We start from the raw sequence: 13765 nt of genomic DNA on the forward strand, positions 1-13765 counted from the left end.
TCACAAGGGTAGTCACTTGGGTGAAATGTTGTGTTTCTTTTTAAAATGCCATCAGTTGGTTATTGTAAATAAAAATTCAGATGGCAACTGTTGCAGTTGTGGTGTGTGTCATTTCGCAAATGGGACTTCCACATTGAGGGCTTAGGATTACTTGCAATTGTCAGTATGGTGGTCAGAGTGCGAGGAATCCTTTGGTTCTTGGCCATTCCTGAATCTCTGGTAAGCTGCTGCAAGGCAGAAGTGCTTTAGCAAAATACTGCAGATGCTGGAAATCCGAAATAACAACAGAAAATGCTGGAAAAACTCAGCAGGCCAGCCAACATCCGTGGAGAGAGAAATAGAGTCAATGTTTCAGGTCGAAACCCTTTGTCAAGACTGAAAAAGCACATATCCCTTCTCGTGGGATATGTGGAACACTCTTTGTTCCAGTCCTACTCGGGTCCCCTCCCTCACCTCTTTTTCCGGTACATTGATGACTGTATCGGTGCCGTTTCCTGCTCTCGCCCTGAACTAGACAATTTCATTCACTTTGCCTCCAATTTCCACCCTTCCCTCACCTTCACATGGTCCATCTCCGACTCTTCCCTTCCCTTCCTCGACTTCTCCATCTCCATCTCTGGGGATAGGTTATATACCAACATTCACTACAAGCCCACTGACTCCCACAGCTACCTGGACTACACTTCCTCCCACCCTGCCTTCTGTAAGGACTCTATTCCATTCTCCCAGTTTCTCCGTCTCCGCCGCATCTGCTCCGACGATGCCACCTTCCACACCAGTGCTTCCGACATTTCTTCCTTTTTCCTCAACCATGGTTGACACGGCCCTCGACCGTGTCCATTCTATCTCCCGCACTTCTGCCTTCACCCCTGCCCCTCCCTCCCGGAACCACGGTAGGGTTCCTCTTGTCCTCACCTTTCACTCCACCAGCCTCCACATTCAACGGATCATCCTCCGCCATTTCCACCACCTCCAATGTGATCCCACCACCAAACGCATCTTCCCCTCCCCTCCCCTCCCCTTTCAGCTTTCCGTAGGGAACGCTCCCTCCGAGACACCCTAGTCCACTCCTCCTTCACCCCCAGCACCCCTTCCCCTTCGCCCGGCACCTTCCCGTGCAAGCGCAGGAGATGCAACACCTGCCCTTATACCTCCTCCCTTCCCACTGTCCAGGGCCCCAAACACCCCTTCCAGGTGAAACAGCGATTTACTTGTACTTCTTGCAATCTAGTAAACTGTATTCGCTGCTCACGATGTGGTCTCCTCTATATTGGGGAGACCAAACGCAGATTGGGTGACCGCTTTGCGGAACACCTCCGCTCAGTCCGTAAGGATGACCCTGAGTTTCCGGTCGCCTGTCATTTTAATTCACCGCCCCATTCCCACTCAGACCTCACCGTACTCGGGCTCTTGCATTGTTCCATGTAAGCTCAGCGTAAGCTCGAGGAACAGCACCTCATCTTCCGATTAGGCACTTTACAGCCTTCCGGACTCAGTATCGAGTTCAACAATATCAGATCATAACCTTGGCCCCCATTACATTTTTACTTATATTTTTTATCCACACCTTTGTTTTGGCCCTCCCCCCCTTTTTTTCTCTCCCTCACGGCAGCTGTCTCCCATTCTGCCAGTGCATTTCACACCTAATCTAGAGCCCTCTTTTGTCTCCACTAGTCCTATCACCATCTCGTCTCGTTTTGAATACCTCTTAATGTCTCTTCACTTCTCTATTGTTCTCTCCCGGCCTGGCCATTTAATCTGTTTCATTTCCTGTGCTTTTTCAGTCTTGATAAAGGGTTTCAACCTGAAACGTTGACTCTATTTCTCTCTCCACGGATGTTGCCTGGCCTGCTGATTTTTTCCAGCATTTTCTGTTATTTAGGCAAACGTGCTTGATCGGCTAGGCTAAGCAAATCTGGCCAAGATGAGTGCATTCCTTGCATCCCGGGCAGCAATGTTGTCGCGTACTGTTGCCGCTGGTTGATGGGCCTCTGCAAGATGTTCATTTTTGCTCTCCTCCTCCTCCTCCTCATCTGAGGAGGATATGTGAGGAGCCACTTGGTCCTCAGGAATCTGCAAGCCATGACGCTGTGCCATGTTGTGAAGTGCACAGCAAACCACGACGATTCTGGAGACCCTGGCTGCTGAGTACTGCAGGGCTCCACCTGATCTATCCGGGCAGCTGAAGCGCATCTTCAGCATGCCGATAGTTTGCTCGATTATGGATCTGTTGGAAATGTAGCTGGAGTTGTAGCTCTCCTCAGCTTCGTTGGATGAGCTCCTCAATGGCGTCATTAGCCACGTCTTCAGGGGATAGCCCTTGTCTCCAAGTAGCCATCCGTTAAGTTGGTCTGGCGGACTGAAGAGCGGAGGCACACTACACTGGCGCAGTATGAAGGAGTCATGGCAACTGCCAGGGTACTTGGCACAAACATGCAAAATTTCCTTCTTATGGTCACACACCAGCTGCACGTTGAGGGAGTGGAAGCCCTTGCGGTTGACAAAAATACCTGGATTACGATGGGGTGCCTTAAGGGCCACATGTGTGCAGTCAACGATGCCCTGCACCCTTGGAAAGCCTGCCAGATTAGCTAATCCCAAACGCAGGCGCCGTGACACTTGCTTGATCCTTGGAGAAATGGATGTGATTGTGCACGATGGCAAAGAGGGCATCGGTTACCTGCATGATGCAAGTGTGTGCGGCCGCCTGGGAGATGCTGCTGATGTCTGCTGCTGATCCCTGGAATGAGTCTGATGCAAAAAAGTTGAGTGCAGTGGTGACTTTGACGGTCACTGGTAAGGGATGTCCACCTGCTCCTCTGGGATCCAGGTCTTGCTGCACCATTGCGCAGATATCACCCACTACCTCTCGCAAAAGTCAGAGCCGCCTTTGGCACTGCTGCTCACTCATGTTAAGGTAGCTGATCCTCTGTCTGTAGACCCTGTTTGGGGGGTATCTCCTGCGCCGACGGGCTTCCATGGGCTGGCGCCTTCTGGCCTGTGCAGCTTCAGGTGGGTGAGCAGCAGCTTGGTGCTCCTGTTGTTGCTGCTGCTGTTGATGCTGCTGTTGTTCATGGTTCTGCTGCTGCCGTGGCTGATCTTCGTCCTCATCTGATGTCCAGGAGGAAAGGAAATAAATGGTTCCCATGCTTCTGGTAGATGCCTCAGTTGAGGAAGCACTCAGTCAAGGTGGTGAGAGGGGTTTCCCAGGAGGTCACACTGGAGATGGGTGTCAGGCTCCAAACTTCCACAGCTATTGTTGTGCCTGCTAAAAGTTCCCCCAGACCTGAGACAACAAAGTCCTGCCACCTGCAAATGATGACTGATCAAATCTCCTATTTAATGGTGGAGCTGCAGCTGATAGTCAGCAATCCAATTGTGCTCCCGCCAGGTTTCACCGTAGTGTTTCAGAGGAGATGTGAATCACATGGGAAACGTGTTAAAATCGGAAAGGCCTCTCAAAATGGGATTATAGAGGCAATTTAGTGGTTGTTAAGGGCCTATTCCGCCTCTTGGAGGCGGGACGGAGATGGGATCAGAAACCACGCATTTGGGAAAATTGCTTGGAGGCGGGGTCTGGAGGCAGGGTCGGGCCCACCGGCCACTTTTTGCAATTTTAACACCCCACATGCCTCCATTCCCGCCTCCTCAGGCCTGGCAAAATCCAGCCCTATATGTCTGAACTCGTCCAAACGTTTTAACATCTATGATGAGGAAAAGGTCAAGGGGAGATGAGCAATACAATGGCAATGTGCAACAAGAGACTACCTACAGGGAAAAGAGTAACACTATTCACGAGGATAGATGATGTTACAAGTTGGTATTCTACTAATAGAGGCATAGAAGGCCTAATCTGTAACCACAACCAGGAGCCTCAAGTAGTGTGTTGCCTGCCAAGCTAAGGTAAGGGACGTAATGGAGAAAATGGAAAAACCTCTGCGAAGAAAGTCATGATTCCAGAAGTCATGATTTGTGTAGGAACCATTAACATTGGAAAGAGTAGGGCGGACGTCTTACTGAGGGAGTTTGAATGGCTGGGATCTAGATTGAAATCCAGGACCTCAAGGTAGCAATCGCAGGACTAAACAAGGCACCAGTCAGACAGAAACAAATTAGATATGTCAATTCATTGCTGAGAAACAGTGTGGAAGGGAGAGTTTCAGATTCCTAGGTCAATATCTGGGGCAGGGTGAAGCTGTCCAGATGGCATGGGCTTTATCTAAACTAGATTGGCACCAATGTCCTTTGAGAGAGAATAAATAAGAGCAGTGGAGGATGATTTAACTTAGTAAGATGGGGAGAGGCATGAACAAAACAGACCACAAAGAAAGAAAATTAATCGTACAGAATAGGTTTTCCAACAAAATAGTCTGGTTTGAAGTACGTAGTGCAAAAGGAAGGAAAAGCAGTTTATAGGGTTGCTATAGACAATGAGGACAAAATGAACAGGAGGACAGGTTACTGCATGAAGAGACAGGTGGGTACAGACAGAAATGTCATATGGGGTGGGAGTTTAACTAACCCATTGTTAATGGGGAATGCCCAAGTTGTCTCCAATCTGAGCTCCTGAGTACTATATGACTGCTTTCTGGCCTAGAGTGTAAGGGATCCTACAAGTTGCAACTTATATCTCGATGACAGCATACTGGGAAAGGAATGACTGGCATCCTTAGGTGCCAATACCAAAATGAATCCTCAGGCATACAACTTTAAAAGGGCCAACTTCAAGGCAATGAGTGAAGAGCTTAAATCATTTCACTGGGGTGGGCGGGGGGGGGGGGGCGGGGATGGAGAGAAATCAAGAAAACGTCAGTTAAGAACAAAAGGAATGCCTTTAGGACTTATACTGAGTATGGAGGATAAATACATACCAAGGACTAGTAAGTACAGATTAAAGAAACGTTAATATAAATGGATTCATAAGATAATATGAAGAGAAATAATGAAGAAAAATAAACTCTGCAAAACTTATAGATAAAACACTGAGGGAAACCATTAGAAAGAATGTAAGAACGTCTTAAAAAATGTATAACGGGTGCTCAGAGGGGAAAAGAAGGAACTAGCAATTAGGACAGCTTTAGAATTAAAACATAACCGTGAGACATTCTTCCAGTATTATAACAACAAGAGGGTTGTGAACGGAGAATTAAGATTTCTTAAGGACACAAATGGGGTTGAAACAGAGAATGAATTAAAAATTGTTAACATACAGGCCAGGATGTTCTGCCTGTACACTTACCAGCGCACGATTTTCCCCCATTTGTTATAGTAGACAGGAAAATCGCATACAGCTGAGCGCACAAGCAGAAAACCTCAGTGTTGTGTCTGTGTATAATAAGACACAGACTACAGGAGAACGGTATAACAGGTGTTTACTCAACATGGCTCACACGGGAACTGATCTGTACAGATTACTACTCAGTGCTATATACAGGTGTGGTCATTGCCGGTACTGCAGTATACATGAGCTGTAAAAGATAGTTCCCCCCCTTAAAGGTATATACATTACAATTCCTCCCCTTTTAGATTAACAGTACCATAACACTCATTTAACAATTAAATATCAAACTAACTAAAATTAACACTTTTAACATGCAACATTAGCTGAAAATAGTCTATTTATATATTCAGTCTTTGGGGAGGCTTCCTGATCCTTTCTGGATAGCGCCTTTCCCGAGTGTCTTGCTCTTGGTGCGGAGGCGATTCTGGCCCCCTGTCGTCAGTTGGTTCATCAGCTTCCGATGCTACTGTTTCTGGGGTAGATGCGACCTGTACGTCGGGTTCATCACCAGGTACGTATGGGTTGACTTGTTCCTGTGACTCTAGGATCTGGTCAGCATGGCGTCTCACGATGCTCTCCCCAACGTCCACTGTGTACATTAGGGGGCCCTGCCGTGTGCATATCGTTCCTGGCTGCCATTTTTCTGTTCGGTAGTCGCGGGCCAAGACTGGTTGCCCTACATTGAAGCTCCTTGTTGGCTTCTCATGGATGTGCTGGAATTGCTTACTCTCAACATCTCTTCGTACGTTTGGTCTGAGCAAATCCAGGCGAGATCTTAACCTTCGGTTAAAGAACATCATGGCTGGGGCCTGGTTGGTGACTGCATGTGTCACATTCCGGTAGGCGAACAGGAAATTGTCCACCTTGTGCTGCAGCAGAATGTTGTCATTGTACATAGCCTTTATTGCCTTCTTAAAGGTTTGTACGAACCTCTCAGCCAATCCATTTGTGGCTGGATGATACGGGGTGGATGTGTAATGCCTTACCCCATTCTTTTTCAAGAACCTCCGGAACTCTTCGGACACAAACTGTGGTCCGTTGTCGGAGCAAATCTGTTCTGGCAAGCCATTCCTGGCATAAATGGTCCGTAGGACTGCAATAGTTTTCTCCGTGGTGGTGGAGGACATTTTGATCACCTCAGGCCATTTCGAGTGCGCATCCACGGCTATTAAAAACATTGAATCCATGAATGGACCAGCAAAATCAATATGCACCCGTTGCCATGGAGATGAGGGCCAATCCCATGGGTGTAGAGGGGCCTGTGGTGGTGCATTTTGGACTTTCTGGCATCCTGAGCAGCTCTTGGTCAGGTCCTCGATTTGTTTATCGATTCCCGGCTACCACACATAAGCCCTGGCTTGGCTTTTCATTTTTACCCCTCCCAGATTACCCTCATGAAGCTCATTGAGCACTCTATCCCTTAACTTGGGTGGAATTACCACTCGGGATCCACACATCAAGGTCCCCCAGCACACTGACAGCTGTTCTCTCCTTGTCGAGAATGCTGGCAACAGTGAGTCGCCATGTGCTGGCCATCCCTTCACCGTCAAATCATATACCCGAGACAGTGTCGGGTCATTTCGGGTTTCCTTTTCAATACAAGCGTTAGTTACCGGTAGGTATTCAACTATAGTCGAATGGAATATTTTGACAGGATCCACTGCTGGTGCTTCCTCCGCAGTAGGCAGTGGCAGGCGTGATAGCCCATCAGCATTTCCATGCTGTTTCGTGCCCTTATATTCAATCTCATAGTGGTGCGCCCCTAGAAAAAGTGACCATCTTTGTAGTCGTTGCACAGTCATCACCGGAACGCCCTTCTTTGGATTAAAAATGGAGACAAGAGGCTGGTGATCAGTCAGCAAAGTGAATTTCTGCCCGTGCAGATAATGATTGAACTTTTTCACTCCCCACACTAGGCTGAGTGCCTCCCTGTCAATCTGGGCGTAGTTACGCTCGGCTGAGGTTAGTGATCGTGGCGCAAAGGCTATTGGCCTCTCTGAGCCGTCCGAGAATTTGTGCGACAGCACTGCTCCAATGCCGTAGGGTGACGCATCACATGCCAACCGAATTGGTAATGCCGGGTTGTAATGGGCCAATACCTCTTTCGATGTGATTAGTGTTTTGCTCTTCTGGAAAGCTCGTCTACATTCGTCACTCCACTTCCATGGCACCCCAGTTTGCAGTAGAGTGTTCAGTGGGTGTAGTGTTGTAGACAAATTTGGCAAGAATTTATGGTAGTAGTTTACCAGCCCGAGGAACAACCTCAGTTGTGACACATTTTCCGGTGCTGGAGCCTTGACTACTGCCTCAATCTTCTCTGGGGACTTATGTAACCCCTCTTTATCGATAACGTGGCCACAATACGAGATCTGTTTTCTAAAAAACTCGCATTTGGGGCGGTTAGCTCGGAGCCCATATTCTTGCAATCTAGTGAGCACCTGCTCCAGGTTGGCAAGGTGATCACTGTCATTTTCGCCCGTGACCAGGATGTCGTCCAAATAACATTGGGTCCCTGGGATCCCTTGCAGGACTTGTTCCATTGCCCTCTGCCAAATAGCCGGAGCTGATGTTACCCCGAATACCAGCCGGTTGTATTGGTAGAGTACTTTATGGGTGTTGATTGTGAGGTATTTTTTTGATGCTTCTTCTACCTCCATTTGCAGATACGCCTGGGCCAGATCAATCTTAGTGAAGCGTTTCCCTCCAGATAGCGAGGTGAAAATATCTTCAATCCGCGGAAGTGGATATTGTACGGTGTGAAGGACCGGGTTCACTGTTACCTTAAAGTCCCCACAGATGCGAACCTTCCTTGGTTCCCCAGGCGTGCTGCTCAATGACTTTTTCATCACAGGGATGATGGGTGTAGCCCTCTCGCTCCAGTCGACCTTGGACAGTACACCTGAACGTTCCAGACTCTCCAGCTCTGCTTCGACGGCTGGGCGGATCGCATAAGGTGCCGGTCTGGCCTTAAAAAATTTTGGGCTTGCGTTTTCTTCAATTTTAATCGTCGCTGTCATGCCTTTTAGTGTTCCGAGTCCTTGCTGGAACACTTCTTTTGCGTCAGTTAGGATCTTTGACAGTCGCCCCGGTGTGACGTCGTCATCCTTTTTGTCAGCCACAGTCAGTGCCTGTATGGAATGCCAATCCAGTTGTATTTTCCGGATCCATTCACGTCCCAGTAATGGTGGTCCTCCATCTTGCAATACATACAGGTCTAGTTTTGGTGTTTCCTTACCGTTATATATAACGGTCACCCTTATTTGTCCTTTGGGGTAGACTTTTTCCCCGTGTACATCTTCAAAATAATTTTTGTGTCTCTCAAGGGTATGTGTGAGAATAGCCACTCGTAGTCCCGTCGGTTTATGACTGTTAGGGCTGATCCTGTGTACAATTCCATCTTTACCTGGACTCCTGCTATCTTGAGAGTGACCCAAATGGTTCGGTGATCCTCCGTTGTGATCACATTATGTAGTTTCAGACAACTCAGTTCCCTGCTTTCGGAGTCGTTATCGCTCTTTTGTTCATCTGAACTATTCTCCGTCATCTTATGTACCTTCTTGTACTTTCCTTTGGTAGGTTTCTTATTGCTGGTTTTCTTTCCTGACCTGCAGACTCATGCTATGTGTCCTACTTTTCCACACTGTCTGCACACTTTGTCTTTGAACCAGCAATCATTCTGGTCATGTGTTGTTCTGCCGCAGCGATAGCACTTCTTTGTTCTATATGACATTTTGTTTGTGCCATGTTCTTGCGGTCTCTGTTGTATCTCTGCAGCGCCCCATGCTGCTGCTTCATATGATACTGCAATGCTGAAAGCCTTTTCCAGCGTAAGGTCCTTTTCAGATAAAAGCCGTTTCTGGGTTCCTTCACTTTGAAGCCCACGCACAAACTTGTCCCTTAAGGTATCTGCCAGTCCCGCTCCAAACTGGCAGTGTTTCGATAGTTTGCGCAGTTCTGTTAAATAATCAGCATTGCTTTCATCCTTATGCTGGTTCCGTTTGTGAAACTTGAATCTTTCTGCTATCAGCAGCGGTGTGGGGTTTAAATGTTCTTGTAGTATCGTTACTATGTCTTCAAAACTCTTTTCCATTGGCTTCGTTGGGGTTACTAGATTTCGTAATAACCCACACGTCTTTGCACCCATTAAATTTAACAATACCGATGCTTTCTTGTCATCTGACACCTCATTTGCCTGGCAGTATACCTCTATTCGTTCGACATATGTAGTCCAATCTTCGACTTCATTGTCAAACGCGGTGATACTGCCACTCTTCGGCATTTTGGGTGTGGTTTAAAATGGCGTCTCCCAATGGCTTAAAATGGCATCTCCCGTGCTTTCCTTCCTCCCCTGCTGCTGCCAACGCCGCTCCCGGCGGTTCTCGTGGCAATGGCGGCGCCCTGTAGGTTTTGCGCGCTTCTCCTGCGCTGCTGCCAACGCTGCTCTCGGCAGTCCTCATGGCGATGGCGGTGCCTCGCGGGTTTCTGCGCATCTCTCTCTCCCTCTCTTCGACGCTGCTCGGCCCCTGAACACCGGCGGCGCCCTGTGCGCTCTGCCCTCTCTCTCTCTCCCCCGTCGTCGCTGCTCGGCCCTTTGCTGTGCCGCTCGGTCGGGCTCTAGCCCGCCACTGTCCGGGAAGGGTCTGCGCACTACCTGTTGCCAGCCCGTTTCGCTGGACCACCTCGACTGGAAAGTCAAGCCTGGCTCTCGACAGCCTCCCCCGCAATTCTTGAGTCTCTGCTAGATGACTGGGCGGTTGCCCGTGGTCAACGCCCGAGTCTCTGGCCTTGACCTCCAATCCACTGATCTCCAGGAACGAATCCCCGGGTGGTGATGCAGAGTTGCAGGTAGGTTCGAACTTGCCTTGTTGCCAATGTTGTGTCTGTGTATAATAAGACACAGACTGCAGGAGAACGGTATAACAGGTGTTTACTCAACGTGGCTCACACGGGAACTGATCTGCACAGATTACTACTCAGTGCTATATACAGGTGTAGTCACTTCCGGTACTGCAGTATACATGAGCTGTAAAAGATAGTTCCCCCCCCCTTAAAGGTATATACATTACACTCAGTGATTTGTTCCTGGGAGTATTTATTAGGGAAGATAATAGTAGTATGTCACCCAACAAACTTTGGCATCACTTTCATGGAGGTCCTAGAAGGCTTAAAATACTCAATATGGTTAAATGCCCAGGATGCGCAGTCATAGACCTGATATACCTTAATGTGTTAAGTTAGACTAGAAATAAAACTATCAAGTGTTGACATCATGAGGAAGTCAAAGAATATAGTGGAAGTTGCACTGGATTAGAAACAAGCCAATGTGCCTGAAAGGAGCCAAATTATAGGGGACTTACAGAAAGTACACAGCTTCAATCTTTCATGTATTCTCAAATTTCAAATGAGGAAGGGCTGCTGCAATGCTGGAAGCACTATCACGCCCAGATGACATAACCATCACTACGGCCAGGTGAGTCAAAATTTAACAACAGCTCATATCACAATCGCATTGTGGCTCTGCTATAAAAGTGAGTTCTGTCAATCTCAATGCAGCCATCTCAGAGAAAGGGCGCAGAAGTCACTTCCCTCATGACTTGTTGTGTGCCTCCTGGTGAGTCAGGAGTCACGATGAACATGTCCATGAAAATAAATGAAGGCTGGAAAATGAGGTGGAGAAAAAGATTCCAATATAAATCTTACAAGTTCTGTGATATTCCTACTCAAAAGTACCTCCCAGGACGTTTACCAATTTTCAGAAAGGTAAGTGAAAATAAATTAGATCTAATCATACCATGGCCATTAAGCTTCCATAGAGCAACTGAAAGAATAGAACTGTTTGTCCTATAGCTTATTATTTCCTTGTCTTCCTGAAGAATAATGCTTGACCTCTACTTGGAAACTTCCCATAGCAGGATGATTGAAATTAGGAGGTCACCACATGGCAATTCGTAGGCTTTTGCCTCGTCCGAGGTGCAGTGTGCTGCAGCTTTCCTAAATACACATCAATTCAGATTGTAACACTTGACAAAAGCTTAGTGTGACACAAGATTGGTTTAGGAGATAAAGAAGCTGAACTATGGATAGACAGCCATGACCAATTCAGAATAGTAATCTGAATGCTAGCATCACAATTTGCTGCAAAACAGAGGCTGGTATCCTCACCTGTACAGTCAACCCCATTGGGTAGGAGGCTAAATCCGGGGGAACATTCACTTTGGCAAGACTGGCAGGCACCATCAGCTGTAACAACAAACGGAAAGCAGCATTAGCAGCTTGTTATGCAAAATATAAGGCTTGTAGGAACAGAGGTTCCTATCAAAAAGACTGAGTTCGACTCAGGTAATTAAATTAATGAACTTTAATGAAATCAAACGAGTTTAAACTGGAAACTGCTAGGACACATCATTAACAGGTCTATTCTCCTTGAGGGCTCCACGAGGACTGATCCCCTGATCAGGAGAGTGACGTCATCATGTTCTTCCCGCCATTGGGGCATCACGTGACTAACGGCATGGCGTCATCACGTGCTGTAAAGGTAACTGGGCATTGTACAGTCAAACAGTGTAATTAAAGGTACAGACACAGACAGTAACTACATTGTTGTTAAAGGAATTATGTACAACCGCTCTGAGTCCTTTGGTGGCTCTGCCACATGCGCCCCCCCCAGAATTGTCTTTAACAGAAAAGGTGAGGCGAGGAGGAGGCCTGATGAGCCTGTCCGATCGACTTCGATACCCTGGTAGAGGAAGTTGACGACCGGTGGACGCGTTGGCAGTCGGTGGCGGCTGAGCAGGCGCGGCGAGCGCAGTCGGGTTGTCAGATGGCTTTGGTTGATCAGGTGCGGCGGCAACGGGCGGTCGGCCACGTTTGGGTGGTTGAGCGACTACGACAGGGTGGTCCAGGTCCAGGTGAGCCGGCTTCAAGCGATCCACCGAGATGTGATCCGGTTTCCCTCCGACGTCGACCAAAAAGGATTTGTCACCCGGTTCGATGACGCGGAAAGGACCAGTGTAAGGAGGCTTGAGCGGATCCCGGTGAGCGTCGTGTCGGATGAAGACATACTCCGCATTCTTCAGTCCTGGTGGCACGTAGGAGGTCTGCAAACCGTGATTGGACGTAGGGATCGGGGCAAAGCATCTGGCCGCTTCTTGGTGGCGAACGAGTCGCCGGGAGGCGGACCATGGCTCTGTGGGAGAAGGGAGGAAATCTCCTGGTACACGGAGCGGCTGGCCATAGACGAGTTCATCCAAATACGATTGTAGATCATCTTTGGGCGTCGTACGGAGACCCAACAGGACCCATGGGAGTCTGTCCACCCATCCTGCGCCTTGAAGACTGGCCTGAAGAGAGGCTTTAAGCGACATGTGGAATCGCTCGCAAAGGCCGTTTGCCTGAGGATGGTAGGCGGTGATGCGATGAAGTTTGGTACCGAGCCCCTGAGCCACAGCATTCCAAAGATCCGAGGAAAATTGTGGCCCGCGGTCAGAGGAGATGTCCGCCAGTACCCCGAAACGGGCGACCCAACAGAAGATGAAAGCTCTAGCGACGTCTGCCGACGTGGTGGAAACCAAAGGAATTGCCTCTGGCCACCTAGTGGTGCGGTCCACTATGGTGAGGAGATGAGTATAACCCTGAGAAGGCGGAAGCAGCCCCACGAGGTCCACATGACGCTCTGGAACAGTGAACACAGCCACTGGAGCCTTGACATGACGCTGGACTTTGGCCGTCTGGCATACGACGCAGGTATTAGCCCAGTCACGGACATCGATGTGCATACCTTTCCAGACGAACTTGGCTGACATAAGCCGTTGCGAAGCCTTCATCCCTGGGTGCGACAACCCGTGTATGGCATCAAAAACCCTCCGGCGCCATGCGACTGGCACTATGGGATGAGGAACTCCCATGGAAACGTCGCAAAGGAGCGTGGCACCTGCGGCTTGGAAGACGACGTTGGTTGCTTGGAAGCTAGAGGGTACGGTTCGATATGATTGGACCGCCGAATCCGAAACCTGATCTGCCGCCATGAGGGCGTGGTCGATTCCCAGGTGCACCGCGTGGACCGTCGCACGGGAGAGGCAATCTGCCACCAGGTTGTCCTTACCAGACACATGTTGAATGTCCGTGGTAAATTCGGAAATGAACGTCAAGTGACATTGTTGACGAGCGGACCACGGTTCGGTGGTCTTGGCCATGGCGAACATAAGGGGTTTGTGGTCGACAAAAGCCGTGAAGGGGCGCCCCTCCAATAAAAACCGGAAATGGCGAATGGCGAGGAAAAGGGCCAGTAGTTCCCTATCGAAGGTGCTGTACTTTTTTTCATTTGTTCACAATTGACGGCTGAAAAACGCCAGCGGTTGCCACGTGCCGTTGACCCACTGTTCTTGCACCGCACCGATGGCGTAGTCTGACGCGTCGGTGGTAAGGGCGATAGTAGCACCTGGAAGTGGGTGCGCCAGCATGGTTGCGTTGGCCAAAGTGTTCTTG

At 48.8% G+C, this 13765-nt stretch overlaps 1 protein-coding gene across 1 annotated transcript in view; it reads right to left on the bottom strand.

Annotated features, from left to right (window-relative positions):
- LOC147106640 (uncharacterized) overlaps positions 1 to 13765 on the bottom strand; it is a 230370-nt gene that overhangs the window by 40193 nt on the left and 176412 nt on the right. Inside the window, exon 11 of the mRNA XM_086008498.1 lies at positions 11444 to 11521. Within this exon, the coding sequence (XP_085864624.1) occupies positions 11444 to 11521 (78 nt within the window). The remainder of the gene's footprint in view (positions 1 to 11443; positions 11522 to 13765) is intronic.

Source organism: Somniosus microcephalus, chromosome 15 (assembly GCF_052327205.1).
Source record: "Somniosus microcephalus isolate GS21.2 chromosome 15, FLI_Smic_1.0, whole genome shotgun sequence".
In the NCBI taxonomy this organism is placed as follows: Eukaryota; Metazoa; Chordata; class Chondrichthyes; order Squaliformes; family Somniosidae; genus Somniosus; species Somniosus microcephalus.